The sequence below is a fragment of the Ranitomeya variabilis genome, chromosome 1, assembly GCF_051348905.1.
Source record: "Ranitomeya variabilis isolate aRanVar5 chromosome 1, aRanVar5.hap1, whole genome shotgun sequence".
In the NCBI taxonomy this organism is placed as follows: domain Eukaryota; kingdom Metazoa; phylum Chordata; class Amphibia; order Anura; family Dendrobatidae; genus Ranitomeya; species Ranitomeya variabilis.
Genome location: NC_135232.1, coordinates 5,176,933 through 5,191,672, shown reverse-complemented (window position 1 = coordinate 5,191,672; position 14,740 = coordinate 5,176,933). Strand labels below are relative to the sequence as shown.

Here is a 14,740-nt window from a genome sequence, read left to right as displayed (position 1 = left end):
CCTGAAAGAAGCCCTCTACTGTGTGGAGTGACTGAGTCAGATGGCAGAGAAAATGCCCATGCTTGTGGGTCCCCCTGCAGGAGCGAGATAACAATCCCCACCCGTTGCTCCTCTGTACCAGAGGATACCAGACGCAGCTGGAAATAAAGTTTGCAGGCCTCATGGAACACAACAAACTTGTCACCCCCCCAGAGAACCTGTCAGGTAATGCGACCTTGGGCTCCACAATGGTTTGCCTGGAGGGAGAGATCCCAACACAAGATGTAACAGAGTGCTGTGAAACCACCGTGCGTAAATCCGCCACCTCCAGACTGAGCTGCTGCAACTGCCCTGTCAGCGCTGTAATAGGATCCATAATGGATCAGAAAAGGCTTCCGGTCTGAGATAAGTCACGATAGGGCTGGCGAGTAAACTGGGACCAGGGGCACCTTTCCTGGCCCTAGCACTAGGGGTGCCCTAACTCGCCGTATTCCCTAGGATACCTCAGATGGCGAGGATGCCAGAGGCCTCCGCCCTTGCCCTGTCTCCTAACTACAGCCCTGCATCTGTCCCCCTCCTCCACCCGGGGAAGAGAGGTGCTACCGTGTACCTTAGTACACCAACCCGACAGGGGAACAAAGACAAGGGTAAAAGAAAATTCCACTCACACAAATATACTCTCACAAATAACAGAGGTATTCACCAGGGTGTTAAGGACGGGGGAAGAAAATAAAGCAGGTAAGGATAAGGAATTTCCAAGCATACAAACCAAGCAACAGTCGCACAATAAATTCCTCCAGCTCTACAGACACCCCAGCTCTTCACTCTTCAGGTCTATCTAGCAAGTGCTATCTCAGACAAGGATCCAGCCTGAAGGCCTAGCTTTTATAGGAGAGAGGAGTGGCTAACCGAGCACAGCTGAATGCAGGGATTACCACATGGCCGATTAACCCCTGTCCTGCTGAAAGAAAACAAACACCTTTAATACACTGGAGAAGTCTTCTTCTCAGCGGTGAAGCAGGAGCCATCAGACGCTGCGGTCTTCTGGTACTGCTCTGTTGCGGTAACTTTGTGACACATGGAGGCCACACACACTACTGAGCATCATTTTCTTGTCTTGAGGCATTCCCATTGAAGTTGTATCAGCCTGTAACTTCGTTTTCCACTTCGATTTTGAGCATCATTCCAACACCAGACCTCCGTGGGATATCAGTTGTGATTTACGTTGATCATTTTTAGGTTTTATTGCTCTCAACACATTCCACTATGTAATGAATAAAGACTTACAACTGGAATATTTCATTCAGTGATATCTAGGATGTGGGATTTTAGTGTTCCCTTTATTTTTTTGAGCAGTGTATATAATAAATTGGGTACAGTAGTGCAATGCATTTTGTGGGGAATATTATTTTGAAAAGAATTTGGGAAATATCCTATAAATGTCTGTCCTATTCCTGATCTAAGGTGTAGACTTTTAGCGGAGATGAATCTGTGCTGCAGTTTATGTTCATGATAAGTAGTGAGGCTCCTCTACAGATAAGGGGAAAAAATAACAAACACAGGGAAGGAATGCCTGTATTTATCTCAGAACTTCTGGAGTGAACAGGAAAGCAGGATTAAAGAAGGTAAGTACTTCCTAAAGTATATGTAAACTTTCAATAAACTGTGCAGAAATCAATAGTCCAGTATATGTTGGCTATGTATGCTTGATGTTTTAGTCTGTTTTTCCTCTTAGCTCGTGTTTGGAGAAATTAGCTGCCCTGATAACTTAGAAAACATTTTTCCCCTTATATGCTAACATGATCCAAAGACCCTGGGAGGCGGCAAAGGAGCAGTCACTCCGTTGTGCACTTTTTTCTAATTTATCGCTCCTTTCAGCATCATTCTCCTAAATAATAAATATGTCAAAACGATCAAACATCAGTCATCATTCCTGAGGCAGTTCAATTATTCCATGTGTTTTATCCTAATCACAAGGGCATGACAGCACCACTGATGACAGACCACGGGGAGGATGTACTCACTGATGACAGGAAAGGATGAAGTCACTGATGACAGGAAAGGAGGAAGTCACTGACGACAGGACAGGAGGTAGTGACTGACGACAGGACAGGAGGCAGTGACTGACGACAGGACAGGAGGCAGTGACTGACGACAGGACAGGAGGCAGTGACTGACGACAGGACAGGAGGCAGTGACTGACGACAGGACAGGAGGCAGTGACTGACGACAGGACAGGAGGCAGTGACTGACGACAGGACAGGAGGCAGTGACTGACGACAGGACAGGAGGCAGTGACTGACGACAGGACAGGAGGCAGTGACTGACGACAGGACAGGAGGCAGTCACTGACGACAGGACAGGAGGCAGTCACTGACGACCGGACAGGAGGTAGTGACTGACGACAGGATAGGAGGCAGTCACTGATCACAGACCACGGGGAGGATGCGGTCACTGATGACAGGATAGGAAGCAGTCACTGACGACAGGACAGGAGGCAGTCACTGATGACAGGACAGGAGGCAGTCACTGATGACAGGACAGGAGGCAGTCACTGATGACATGACAGGAGGCAGTCACTGATGACATGACAGGAGGCAGTCACTGATGACAGGACAGGAGGCAGTCACTGATGACATGACAGGAGGCAGTCACTGATGACATGACAGGAGGCAGTCACTGATGACATGACAGGAGGCAGTCACTGATGACATGACAGGAGGCAGTCACTGATGACATGACAGGAGGCAGTCACTGATGACATGACAGGAGGCAGTCACTGATGACATGACAGGAGGCAGTCACTGATGACATGACAGGAGGCAGTCACTGATGACATGACAGGAGGCAGTCACTGATGACAGACCACGGGGAGGATGGTGTCACTGATGATAGGATAGGAGGCAGTCACTGATGACAGGATAGGAGGCAGTTACTGATGACAGACCTCGGGGAGGATGGTGTCACTGATGACAGGATAGGAGGCAGTTACTGACGACAGACCACGAGGATGGGGTCACTGATGACATGAAAGGAGGTGGTCACTGATGACAGACCACGGGAGGATGGGGTCACTGATGGCAGGATAAGAGGTGGTCACTGATGTCAGACCACGGGGAAGATGTGGTCACTGATGGCAGGATAGGACGTAGTCACTAATGACAGACCACAGGGAGGATGTGGTCACTGACGACAGGTTAGGAGGCAGTCACAGATGACAGACCACGGGGAGGATGGCGTCACTGATGACAGGATAGGAAGCGGTCACTGATGACAGACCACTAGGAGAATGGGGTCACTGATGACAGACCACGGGGAGAATGGTGTCACTGATGGCAGGATAGGACGCAGTCACTGATAACAGGGAGGACTGTGAGTGATGACGCAGAGGACAGGACTAATGGCAGACCACGGGGAGGATGAGGTCACTGATGACAGGATTGGACGCAGTCACTGATGACAGGGAGGATTCTGTGAGTGATGACGCAGAGGACAGGCACTGATGACAGACCACGGGGAGGATGGCGTCACTGATGACAGGATAGGAGGGGGTCACTGATGACAGACCACGGGGAGGATGGTGTCACTGATGACAGGATAGCACGCAGTCACTGATGACAGGGAGGACTCAGTGAGTGATGACGCAGAGGACAGGCACTGATGACAGACCACGGGGAGGATGGTGTCACTGATGACAGGATAGCACGCAGTCACTGATGACAGGGAGGACTCAGTGAGTGATGACGCAGAGGACAGGCACTGATGACAGAGTTAGGATGCTCTCAATAGTATATTTATCTTACGGTGTAGGACAGGCGTGGACATTTGGAGGAATGGGTCATACACATCACTTACCGTAGATCTGACGCAGAGGTACGGAGTTCAGCAGATCTATAAATGGGGCTTTCTTCTCCACATACGTCTTGCGGAGCCACCACATGAGATACCTGTGAGGGGAAAAGCACAGAGCACCTTAGAGGACTGACGTAACCACCGTGTGCTAAGTGAGTTATCCACCAATCAAAAAAGCCAAATATTCTCCACTAGCAGCAATAACACAAGAGCAGAAAAAAAGCCTCAGAATGACTGCTCTAAAAATATATAAATAATAATAAAAGCAAACTGGGGGCAGATGAAGTGGTAACGCGAGACGCACGCTGTTTCCGCTTGTTATTGCCCAGCGGCTGCCATATTGGCATGAGACAATGCGAGCTGGCTGCGCCTTGTGTTTGCTCCGCGGTATGCTCTCTGCGGCCTGCGCTCTCCGATCTCTACACTTTCTGGATTATTCTTCCCATCACCTTTATGCAATCAGTAAAAATCTGTAACGCTATGTGCACACGTCCGTGTCATGTCGGACGCTGTTCAGACCAGGTCGTCCAACAGACAGCGGTAGTTCCGCTTTTGACCACTATTTGCTCATTGGCGTCTGCTAGATTTTATCTAGCTGTTCCGGGGTTAATTTACCTGATCCTCAGATTGGAAGCTGGGCCATGCCCACTGCCTTTAAATAGTTCTCCTGATCATTGGGCGTTGCTGATTATAGCTTCTGTCTTGAGCGTTGTTATCTCGGTCTGGTGAGGAGAGCTGGTGGTTGGAGATTCGTTGCTGGTGGAGTATTTTCCTGTGTCTTATTTACTCCTTCCTATATTTGTATTTATTTTGCCCTGCACATTTATAGTGTATTCCTGAGTGACTGCGGCGTGGTGTATATTTTCCTTTATCCTTGTCTGTGCTAACTGTGGGTATTGGTGTATTACATTCACCGGGTGGTGGGCGGAGGTTTCAGCCTAGGGTTGTAACAGGAGGCAGGGTGAGGTTCGAGGCCTGGACATGCACACCATCAGTGTAAACTCCAGGTAGAGGGTCAGTCAGGATTTCCCTAGTCTGAGGGAAACTGCAGGGGCCCGGGTTATTAGCTCTCGCTCACCTAGTCTCTCCCTGACAGTCAGGTCTAGAAGTTTCCTGAACAAAACCGGACTTTTTTTGCAGGGAATCCACATGCGTTTTCCGTGCGTTTTTTTGTGCGGATTTTTCGCATTCTTTTTGCGGAGCTTCCCAATGCATTAAATAGCGGGAAATCTGCAAAATTAATGAACATGCTGCGTTATTTTACTGCGATGCGTTTTTTTCACGAAAAAAAAAAAGCAACATGTGCACAAAAATTGTGGATTGCAATCTATTAATAAGAATAATAAGAATAATAATAATTAATGGATGCGTTTTTTCGCGTTTTTATAGCGAAAAAAACCGCGAAAAATCCAGAACGTGTGCACAAAGCCTAACAGTTCACATTCTACCACAAGGAGTCACACGCTGAATAGTCAGCACCTGCCTAGAACACATCACAGGTCACACGCTGAATAGTCAGCACCTGCCTAGAACACATCACAGGTCACACGCTGAATAGTCAGCACCTGCCTAGAACACATCACAGGTCACACGCTGAATAGTCAGCACCTGCCTAGTATACATCACAGGTCACACACTGAATAGTCAGCACCTGCCTAGTGCACATCACAGGTCACACACTGAATAGTCAGCACCTGCCTACTGCACATCACAGGTCACACACTGAATAGTCAGCACCTGCCTAGTGCACATCACAGGTCACACGCTGAATAGTAAGCACCTGCCTAGTGCACATCACAGGTCACCCGCTGAATAGTCAGCACCTGCCTAGTGCACATCACAGGTCACACGCTGAATAGTCAGCACCTGCCTAGTGCACATCACAGGTCACACACTGAATAGTCAGCACCTGCCTAGTGCACATCACAGGTCACCCGCTGAATAGTCAGCACCTGCCTAGTGCACATCACAGGTCACACGCTGAATAGTCAGCACCTGCCTAGTGCACATCACAGGTCACACACTGAATAGTCAGCACCTGCCTAGTATACATCACAGGTCACACACTGAATAGTCAGCACCTGCCTAGTACACATCACAGGTCACACGCTGAATAGTCAGCACCTGCCTAGTGCACATCACAGGTCACACACTGAATAGTCAGCACCTGCCTAGTGCACATCACAGGTCAGACACTGAATAGTCAGCACCTGCCTAGTGCACATCACAGGTCACACACTGAATAGTCAGCACCTGCCTAGTGCACATCACAGGTCACACGCTGAATAGTCAGCACCTGCCTAGTGCACATCACAGGTCACACGCTGAATAGTCAGCACCTGCCTAGTGCACATCACAGGTCACACGCTGAATAGTCAGCACCTGCCTAGTGCACATCACAGGTCACACGCTGAATAGTCAGCACCTGCCTAGTGCACATCACAGGTCAGACACTGAATAGTCAGCACCTGCCTAGTGCACATCACAGGTCACACGCTGAATAGTCAGCACCTGCCTAGTGCACATCACAGGTCACACACTGAATAGTCAGCACCTGCCTAGTGCACATCACAGGTCACCCGCTGAATAGTCAGCACCTGCCTAGTAGACATCACAGGTCAGACACTGAATAGTCAGCACCTGCCTAGTGCACATCACAGGTCAGACACTGAATAGTCAGCACCTGCCTAGTGCACATCACAGGTCAGACACTGAATAGTCAGCACCTGCCTAGTACACATCACAGGTCACACACTGAATAGTCAGCACCTGCCTAGTGCACATCACAGGTCACACGCTGAATAGTCAGCACCTGCCTAGTACACATCACAGGTCACACGCTGAATAGTCAGCACCTGCCTAGTACACATCACAGGTCACACACTGAATAGTCAGCACCTGCCTAGTACACATCACAGGTCACACGCTGAATAGTCAGCACCTGCCTAGTACACATCACAGGTCACACGCTGAATAGTCAGCACCTGCCTAGTGCACATCACAGGTCACACACTGAATAGTCAGCACCTGCCTAGTACACATCACAGGTCACACGCTGAATAGTCAGCACCTGCCTAGTACACATCACAGGTCACACACTGAATAGTCAGCACCTGCCTAGTACACATCACAGGTCACACACTGAATAGTCAGCACCTGCCTAGTATACATCACAGGTCACACGCTGAATAGTCAGCACCTGCCTAGTACACATCACAGGTCACACACTGAATAGTCAGCACCTGCCTAGTATACATCACAGGTCACACGCTGAATAGTCAGCACCTGCCTAGTACACATCACAGGTCACACGCTGAATAGTCAGCACCTGCCTAGTACACATCACACGCTGAATAGTCAGCACCTACCTAGTACACATCACAGGTCACACGCTGAATAGTCAGCACCTGCCTAGTACACATCACAGGTCACACGCTGAATAGTCAGCACCTACCTAGTACACATCAAGGGTCACACGCTGAATAGTCAGCACCTGCCTAGTACACATCACAGGTCACACGCTGAATAGTCAGCACCTGCCTAGTGCACATCACAGGTCACACACTGAATAGCCAGCACCTGCCTAGTGTCCATCACAGGTCACACACTGAATAGTCAGCACCTGCCTAATACACATTATTATTATTATTTACATTATTTACATTAACATCACAGGTTACATGCATTGCACAAATTAGTAACAATCAGGAAAAAAATCAAGAATTGGAAGCATTTGTAGAGACCAGGATGGATGAACACAGAACTTATCATTTGATAAAAAGGAAAAAAGAAACGTTTATCAAATGGAAAGAGGAGGGCATATCTAAAGAAGAATATAATGCTGTCTGCAGGGAACACAGGAAAAGAGTTAGATGAGCTAAAGCCAGTAATGAAGTGAGGCTCACAAGGGAGACCAAAAGCAATAAAAAAGGATTTGGGGGATATGTGAAAAGCAAAGAAAAGTCAAAGATGCTATAGGATCTTTACAGGATGAAAAGGGTGAAGTGGTCAGAAATGATGTCGAGAAGCCGAACTTATAAATTCCTATGTTGCATCTGGGCTCACTAAGAAAGCAAATGTAACATCAACTGATCTTCACGGGGCCATGAAAGGAATAAAATAATCCACAGGATCTATGAACAGAGCGATGGTGAGGGAACACTTAGCTAATTTACATCTCGTGGCCCAGATGAATGACATCTTAGGGTACTGGGTAAACGGGTCAATAGTGATTGGTAGGATCGCTGGTTCCTTCAGTTCCGTCCTCTTCCTCTCTGAAGATGCCATTTGCATATTTAATTTCCCAGCAGAGCATTCCGCGGCGAATACTCCTCCTTACATTGACATGCCAGGGCCAGTATGTCACTCTCCACAAGGACAAACATTACCCCTTAGATGCTAGGCTTACAACATTTACGGAAACAGGATTAGTGAAAGCAAGGCTCATCAGAAAAAGTAATAAAAGACAAACCTAGAACTACATATAGTGCCCAAGCAGGCATAGGTCAAGGTTCTGGCCGAAATATGAAGAGGTACAAGAACCAAACTGAAGGAACAAAGGTACAGAACCTCTCGCCCTATATACACTGAGGCAGTGACTGGTGCCATACGTGAGGGTCGCTATGTGTCCCCCCAGGATGCGCACGCAGCGTATTGAGGCCGCGGGAGGGCACTGCAGTCACAGGCGGAGCTGTGATTGCAATGCAAAGTAAGTGTTAGTCTTGGGCAAGCTATTTGTCCAACACAGATTTAATAAAACCTGACATGGGCTTTCATTTTTTATACAGACTGCAGGATGGTAGTGGGGCGGTCCGTTTCCTTCCCAGCCAGGTTTTCCATGTGGCCTACGGCCGCAGGTTCCTTGTAAAAAAAAACCTGAAGCAGAGAGTTGGGTGTGTCAATTTGGTCTTACAAGTGTGCAGAGCAGAAGGCTCTGCAGTGCTCCACCTGGGTGAGGCAACACAGGGAAGCGGAGACACAAGGCCTGGCATGCACAGCGTACACGGCGGTGTAGTCGCCCACATTAACTGGTCTGCGAGGTGGACAGTTTTGTTTCCCGGCTGCATTTTGGAGAATACAGAGTGATGTGTATTTATGCGAGTTGGACATTAAAACACGTTTTGCTTTGAACTTTGCTAGGTCACTGCCTCATCACTGCACAGCGTGGACACCGCTGCACTACAACACCCTAAAGTCACACCTGCATAGCTTGAGTGCAAATTGGCGCCCCCATGGCTCACCCTGTATGCGAGTTGGACATTAAAACACGTTTTGCTTTGAACTTTGCTAGGTCAAGTGGAGGACAAGAAACTCCAACGTGTTTATAAGTGGCGAAATGTGTATAATCGGTCAAGGCCTCAGTCGAGAAATTCCTCCTATTCAAGATCTCGATCAAATTCTAGGAGATCCAATCTGTCTGGTGAGGACGAACCAGTGTTGAGGGGTTCCTCACAAGGTGGTTCTATTACAAATATATCCACCACCAAACGCACCACAAGACAGACAACTAAATCAAAACAAACTGGAGGGAACTCTAATCAGCAGGGAGGATTACAGGTAGTGAATCTCTCTCAACATATACTAACTGAGACCCAAATAAGGGTATTGAGTAAGGGATTTTCTTTTGCCCCCACTAATTCGTTCAATTTTTTTACAGCCATGAAGGACCTCAATTTATTCTCTCGAAAATTGCTTCTCAGAAAACTTCATCATAAAAAAGAATCATGTGAACTGATGTCTGAGATCGAGAGAGAGACCCTTCATGACTTGGAGGACCTCCTGGAGGAGCAGGAGGGCCCTAGTACAAGTAGGTTCCCATCCTCCGCTATGGCCAGATCGACTAGGTTCCCCCCCTTGTCACTCAGTCCTGCTATTGACATCTTTACGAGATTGGTAACAGAGGAATTCAAGGAACTGTCTACTAGACGGCGCTTTGATAACCTCACAAGAGATGAAAGGACGGCTATCTCAGACCTTCAAAAATTACCTAACATTGTTTTTAAGGCGGCTGACAAGGGGGGCAACATAGTCATCTGGCCTCAAGATAAATATGAACGTGAGGCATTTCGCCAACTGAGAGACCGAGATACCTATCGCAGATTGTCTTTTAACCCCACATCCACGTTTTCATTCGATCTTCAAAAAATCCTAATTAGGGCCCTTGATGAGGGTCTAATTACCAAACAAGTCCTTGAGGGTCTGACAGTTAGGTTTCCTAAAATTTCAACTTTCTATTTATTGCCCAAGATCCACAAGAATGCCGTCGACCCCCCCGGGCGTCCCATAGTATCAGGTATTGGTAGTCTATGTGATCCGATTTGCCAATTTATAGATTTTTATTTAAAACCTTTGGTGGAAACACTTCCATCCTATGTACGTGATACGACGGACGCCCTGGCGAGGGTTGATGGCATTCTTGTGGATCATGACACGTTGCTGGTGACAGCAGATGTAGAAAGCCTATATACTTGTATTAACCATCAACACGGTATTGAGGCTGTCCGCCTCTTCCTCGGGGCGTCCAACCGGGACGGCCCTTTCTGTGAGCTTATCCTCGAGCTGCTGCACTATGTCCTTACCCACAATTATTTTGTCTTTAAAGATTGTTTTTACCTTCAGACGCGTGGCACAGCCATGGGCGCGGCCTGTGCGCCCTCGTACGCAAATCTCTTCCTGGGCTCCTGGGAGAGATTTCTATTTGGGGACGAGGGCCCACGGGCCGCCTCCCATGTGCTGTGCTGGCATCGTTATATAGACGATGTCTTCTTTTTGTGGGACGGGACGGTGCAGCAGCTCGGGGAATTTATGGGGACATTAAACCAGAATGCTTTAAACATCCGTCTAACTTATACCTATGACACCAAGAAAGTTAACTTTCTGGATGTCACCTTTGAGGTGGACCACACTGGTCGCATCCAGACGGATGTTTATCGCAAACCAACATCGGTTAATGCACTTATCCATGCATCTTCTGCCCATAATCCATCTACGATTAGGGCCGTCCCAGTTGGTCAGTTCCTGAGGATGAGGCGGATCTGTTCGTCAGATGCAAAATTCGAGAGCCAGTGTGCTGATCTCAAAACACGGTTTTCCGCGCGCGGCTACTCGAATAGATGCATCAAACGTGGCTATAAAAGGGCTAGAGAGACCTTCCGTAATGACCTATTACAGCCCTCAAGGACGAGAAAAGGGACCCGTGATAACGGCCCAATTAGGTATATCTCGACCTACAACCATGAATGGGAGGAGATGCGAAATATTCTCAAAAAACATTGGTCCATCTTAGGGGCCGAACCCTCCCTACAAACATCATTAGGGATGGGTCCCTCTATGACTGCCAGGAGGTCAAAAACCTAAAAGACCTTCTGGCGAAAAGTCATTAAGTTCCATCTAGAGTCAACCCATTCGGGTCCAGAGGGCCCACTGTTGGATCCATACCCTGTGGTCACTGCCTGGCATGCGCAAATGTCCTGCGGTGCTCCACATTTAAATCATCCGATGGTAAAAGAGAATTCGATATTAGGCACCGTATTTCGTGTGGGAACACCAATGTCATCTATTATGCCACGTGTGGTTGCTCTAAAATTTACATCGGTTTGACATCAAGAGAACTCAGAGTACGTGTGCGTGAGCACGTGCGGGACATTTGCGCGGCCAGGACAGTGACTGATTTATCCCTCCTTAAGACTATCCCGCGCCATTTTAGGCAATTTCATGGATGTGATTCCACATCATTATTGGTGCGGGGCATTGATGTTATTCATCTGGGGATTCGAGGGGGGAATTATAAAAAACTACTTGCACAGGTAGAGGCCAAATGGATTGTGGCTTTAGACACCATGACCCCAAAAGGACTAAATGAGTCACTCTCGTTCTCCTCTTTTCTTTGAGCAATTTTGGCGTATATATATAGTTATACTTACTCCTTTTCAAATAACGAAAAATCATTATTCCTGTCTTCTTGCTCTCCCCTTGGGGTTTGGGTGTGTGATTTCTGTTTTTAATCTACTGTTTTTAACTTTCTTTGTTTGTTTATTTTTTATAATTTTTGTCATCCCAGGCATAACACCTCCATTGGATATGGCAGTCCACCATTATATCGCCTCTATCTTTCGCTAGTAACTCTGGAGTATCTGAATATGCACAAAGGACGGAATATCATGTGATGCTGTACACTCCAGACCATCTTTGAATCAGCATATTTTATTCGTATTTGGCATTGTATTTATATGTACTGTATTTATATTTGGTACCTTCAGACACTTTCTCTGTGTGCATATATTCTACAGTGGTGGCGCAGTGGGGGTGCGCATGCGTGCTGCGGTGCCGGCATTCGGCTGTGGAGCGGCGCGTCTGTGTCCTCTTCCATGGGACGGGGGATTGCTCCTCCTCCCCTCTCTCATGTGAAGACGATGACGCTCTGCTCCTCTGGCCGAGTGTTTGGCAATCGCGGTGCGCATGCGCCGCTAATCCCACCTGTGATTGGCCGGCATGATGTCACATGTCGGGTCAGATGCTAATTTAAGGTCCTGCCTGGGTTACTATTATATTCCCTTGAGAAAGCGGGGTCTGTTACCCGCGAAACGCGCGTCGGGACACGCACACCCGGCCCGGGACTCCTTTAAACTTACTGCCTGGTAAGCATTCCACCCCTAGGGGCTATTTATTATTATATTTTTGCAGCACTATGCGGTTACTGATGGGGCAACAAGTGGATATGCTGCTTAGATGCGGCAGCGCTATTGCACTATGCACTTTATGCTAGGTTGAGAGTTGAACCTGTGCTGTGCGTCTAAATGTCTGGGCACTCAGTTTTGGAGTCTTGCGGCTTCCCTTTGGGTCCTCCCCTGCTACTTTTTATGCACTTTATTGTATTTTGTTCTGTTTATTATTCATTAATAAAATGTTTTCTTTTTCTATACCTGATTGCTCTTTTTTTCTCCGGAGTTAAAAAACAGATTTAATAAGACCTGACATGGGCTTTCATTTTTTATACAGACTGCAGGATGGTAGTGGGGCGGTCCGTTTCCTTCCCAGCCAGGTTTTCCATGTGGCCTACGGCCGCAGGTTCCTTGTAAAAAAAAAACCTGAAGCAGAGAGTTGGGTGTGTCAATTTGGTCTTACAAGTGTGCAGAGCAGAAGGCTCTGCAGTGCTCCACCTGGGTGAGGCAACACAGGGAAGCGGAGACACAAGGCCTGGCATGCACAGCGTACACGGCGGTGTAGTCGCCCACATTAACTGGTCTGCGAGGTGGACAGTTTTGTTTCCCGGCTGCATTTTGGAGAATACAGAGTGATGTGTATTTATGCGAGTTGGACATTAAAACACGTTTTGCTTTGAACTTTGCTAGGTCACTGCCTCATCACTGCACAGCGTGGACACCGCTGCACTACAACACCCTAAAGTCACACCTGCATAGCTTGAGTGCAAATTGGCGCCCCCATGGCTCACCCTGTATGTCGCCTAGAAACCCCTAATCTCCACCGATATCACAATACTATTGGGGAACACATTCGATAGGGGTAGCCAACTTCAAAAGCCAAACGATTGTCAATAGTGCCGATTTATATGTACAGGTAAACTAATTCACAGACAATCCTTATTAGTCCATTCAAGAAAAAGGACCACATTCCATAACAGGGCCTATATTCAAATCCTTAACAACCAATCAAATCGGCCAGAAACAGAGATACTAGATTAATAGATGACCTTCATGTGTTCCGGGAAGTGGGAAAGGTTGGACGTGGTAAGCTGCTCACCCTCAGAAATCCCTAATAGGTGTCCATACTTTACCGCGGAGGTTGGCACCCTAGCTTGTATGCAATATGGTGCCCCCCCCGCTCACCGACAGCTGACCCCAACTAACCCTCATAGCTCTCCCTCAGATAAATGTGCCTTCATTTATATATAAAAGCTTATGGGGGGTGTATTAAGAAATAACTATGTGGTTATACTAAAAAAAAAAAAAGGGTTGGGACACCCTTTGTTTAATTTGGTTCTGACCACAATAATTGGCTATTGTACGTCTTTCAAATTTTGGCCAGAACCTTGACCTATGCCTGCTTGGGCATTATATGTAGTTCTAATTGGTCCCTTAGATCCTAGGGTACTGAAAGAGACAGCAGGGGAAATTGCAGAACCACTAGCCAGTATCTTTAAAATATCCTGGTGTGACGACGCAGCATTTTATCTTAATTAACCAGACCTCTATTTTCAGCAAGGCAGGAAAAATAGACTCTTATCTATATGTTGACTTTTGAATATACAGGTCCTTCTCAAAAAATTAGCATATAGTGTAAAATTTCATTATTTACCATAATGTAATGATTACAATTAAACTTTCATATATTATAGATTCATTATCCACCAACTGAAATTTGTCAGGTCTTTTATTGTTTTAATACTGATGATTTTGGCCTACAACTCCTGATAACCCAAAAAACCTGTCTCAATAAATTAGCATATTTCACCCGTCCAATCAAATAAAAGTGTTTTTTAATAACAAACAAAAAAACCATCAAATAATAATGTTCAGTTATGCACTCAATACTTGGTCGGGAATCCTTTGGCAGAAATGACTGCTTCAATGCGGCGTGGCATGGAGGCAATCAGCCTGTGACACTGCTGAGATGTTATGGAGGCCCAGGATGCTTCAATAGCGGCCTTAAGCTCATCCAGAGTGTTGGGTCTTGCGTCTCTCAACTTTCTCTTCACAATATCCCACAGATTCTCTATGGGGTTCAGGTCAGGAGAGTTGGCAGGCCAATTGAGCACAGTAATACCATGGTCAGTAAACCATTTACCAGTGGTTTTGGCACTGTGAGCAGGTGCCAGGTCGTGCTGAAAAATGAAATCATCTCCATAAAGCATTTCAGCATTTCCCCAGGTCAAGCCACTTTTGAACCATAA

The 14,740-nt window shown here is 47.1% G+C and overlaps 1 protein-coding gene across 2 annotated transcripts in view; it reads right to left on the bottom strand.

Annotated features, from left to right (window-relative positions):
* GBA2 (glucosylceramidase beta 2) overlaps window positions 1-14,740 on the bottom strand; it is a 166,040-nt gene that overhangs the window by 105,242 nt on the left and 46,058 nt on the right. For both annotated transcript variants that reach the window (XM_077281277.1, XM_077281278.1), the window contains exon 4: window positions 3,835-3,926. In XM_077281277.1, coding sequence (XP_077137392.1) covers window positions 3,835-3,926 — 92 coding nt within the window. The remainder of the gene's footprint in view (window positions 1-3,834; window positions 3,927-14,740) is intronic.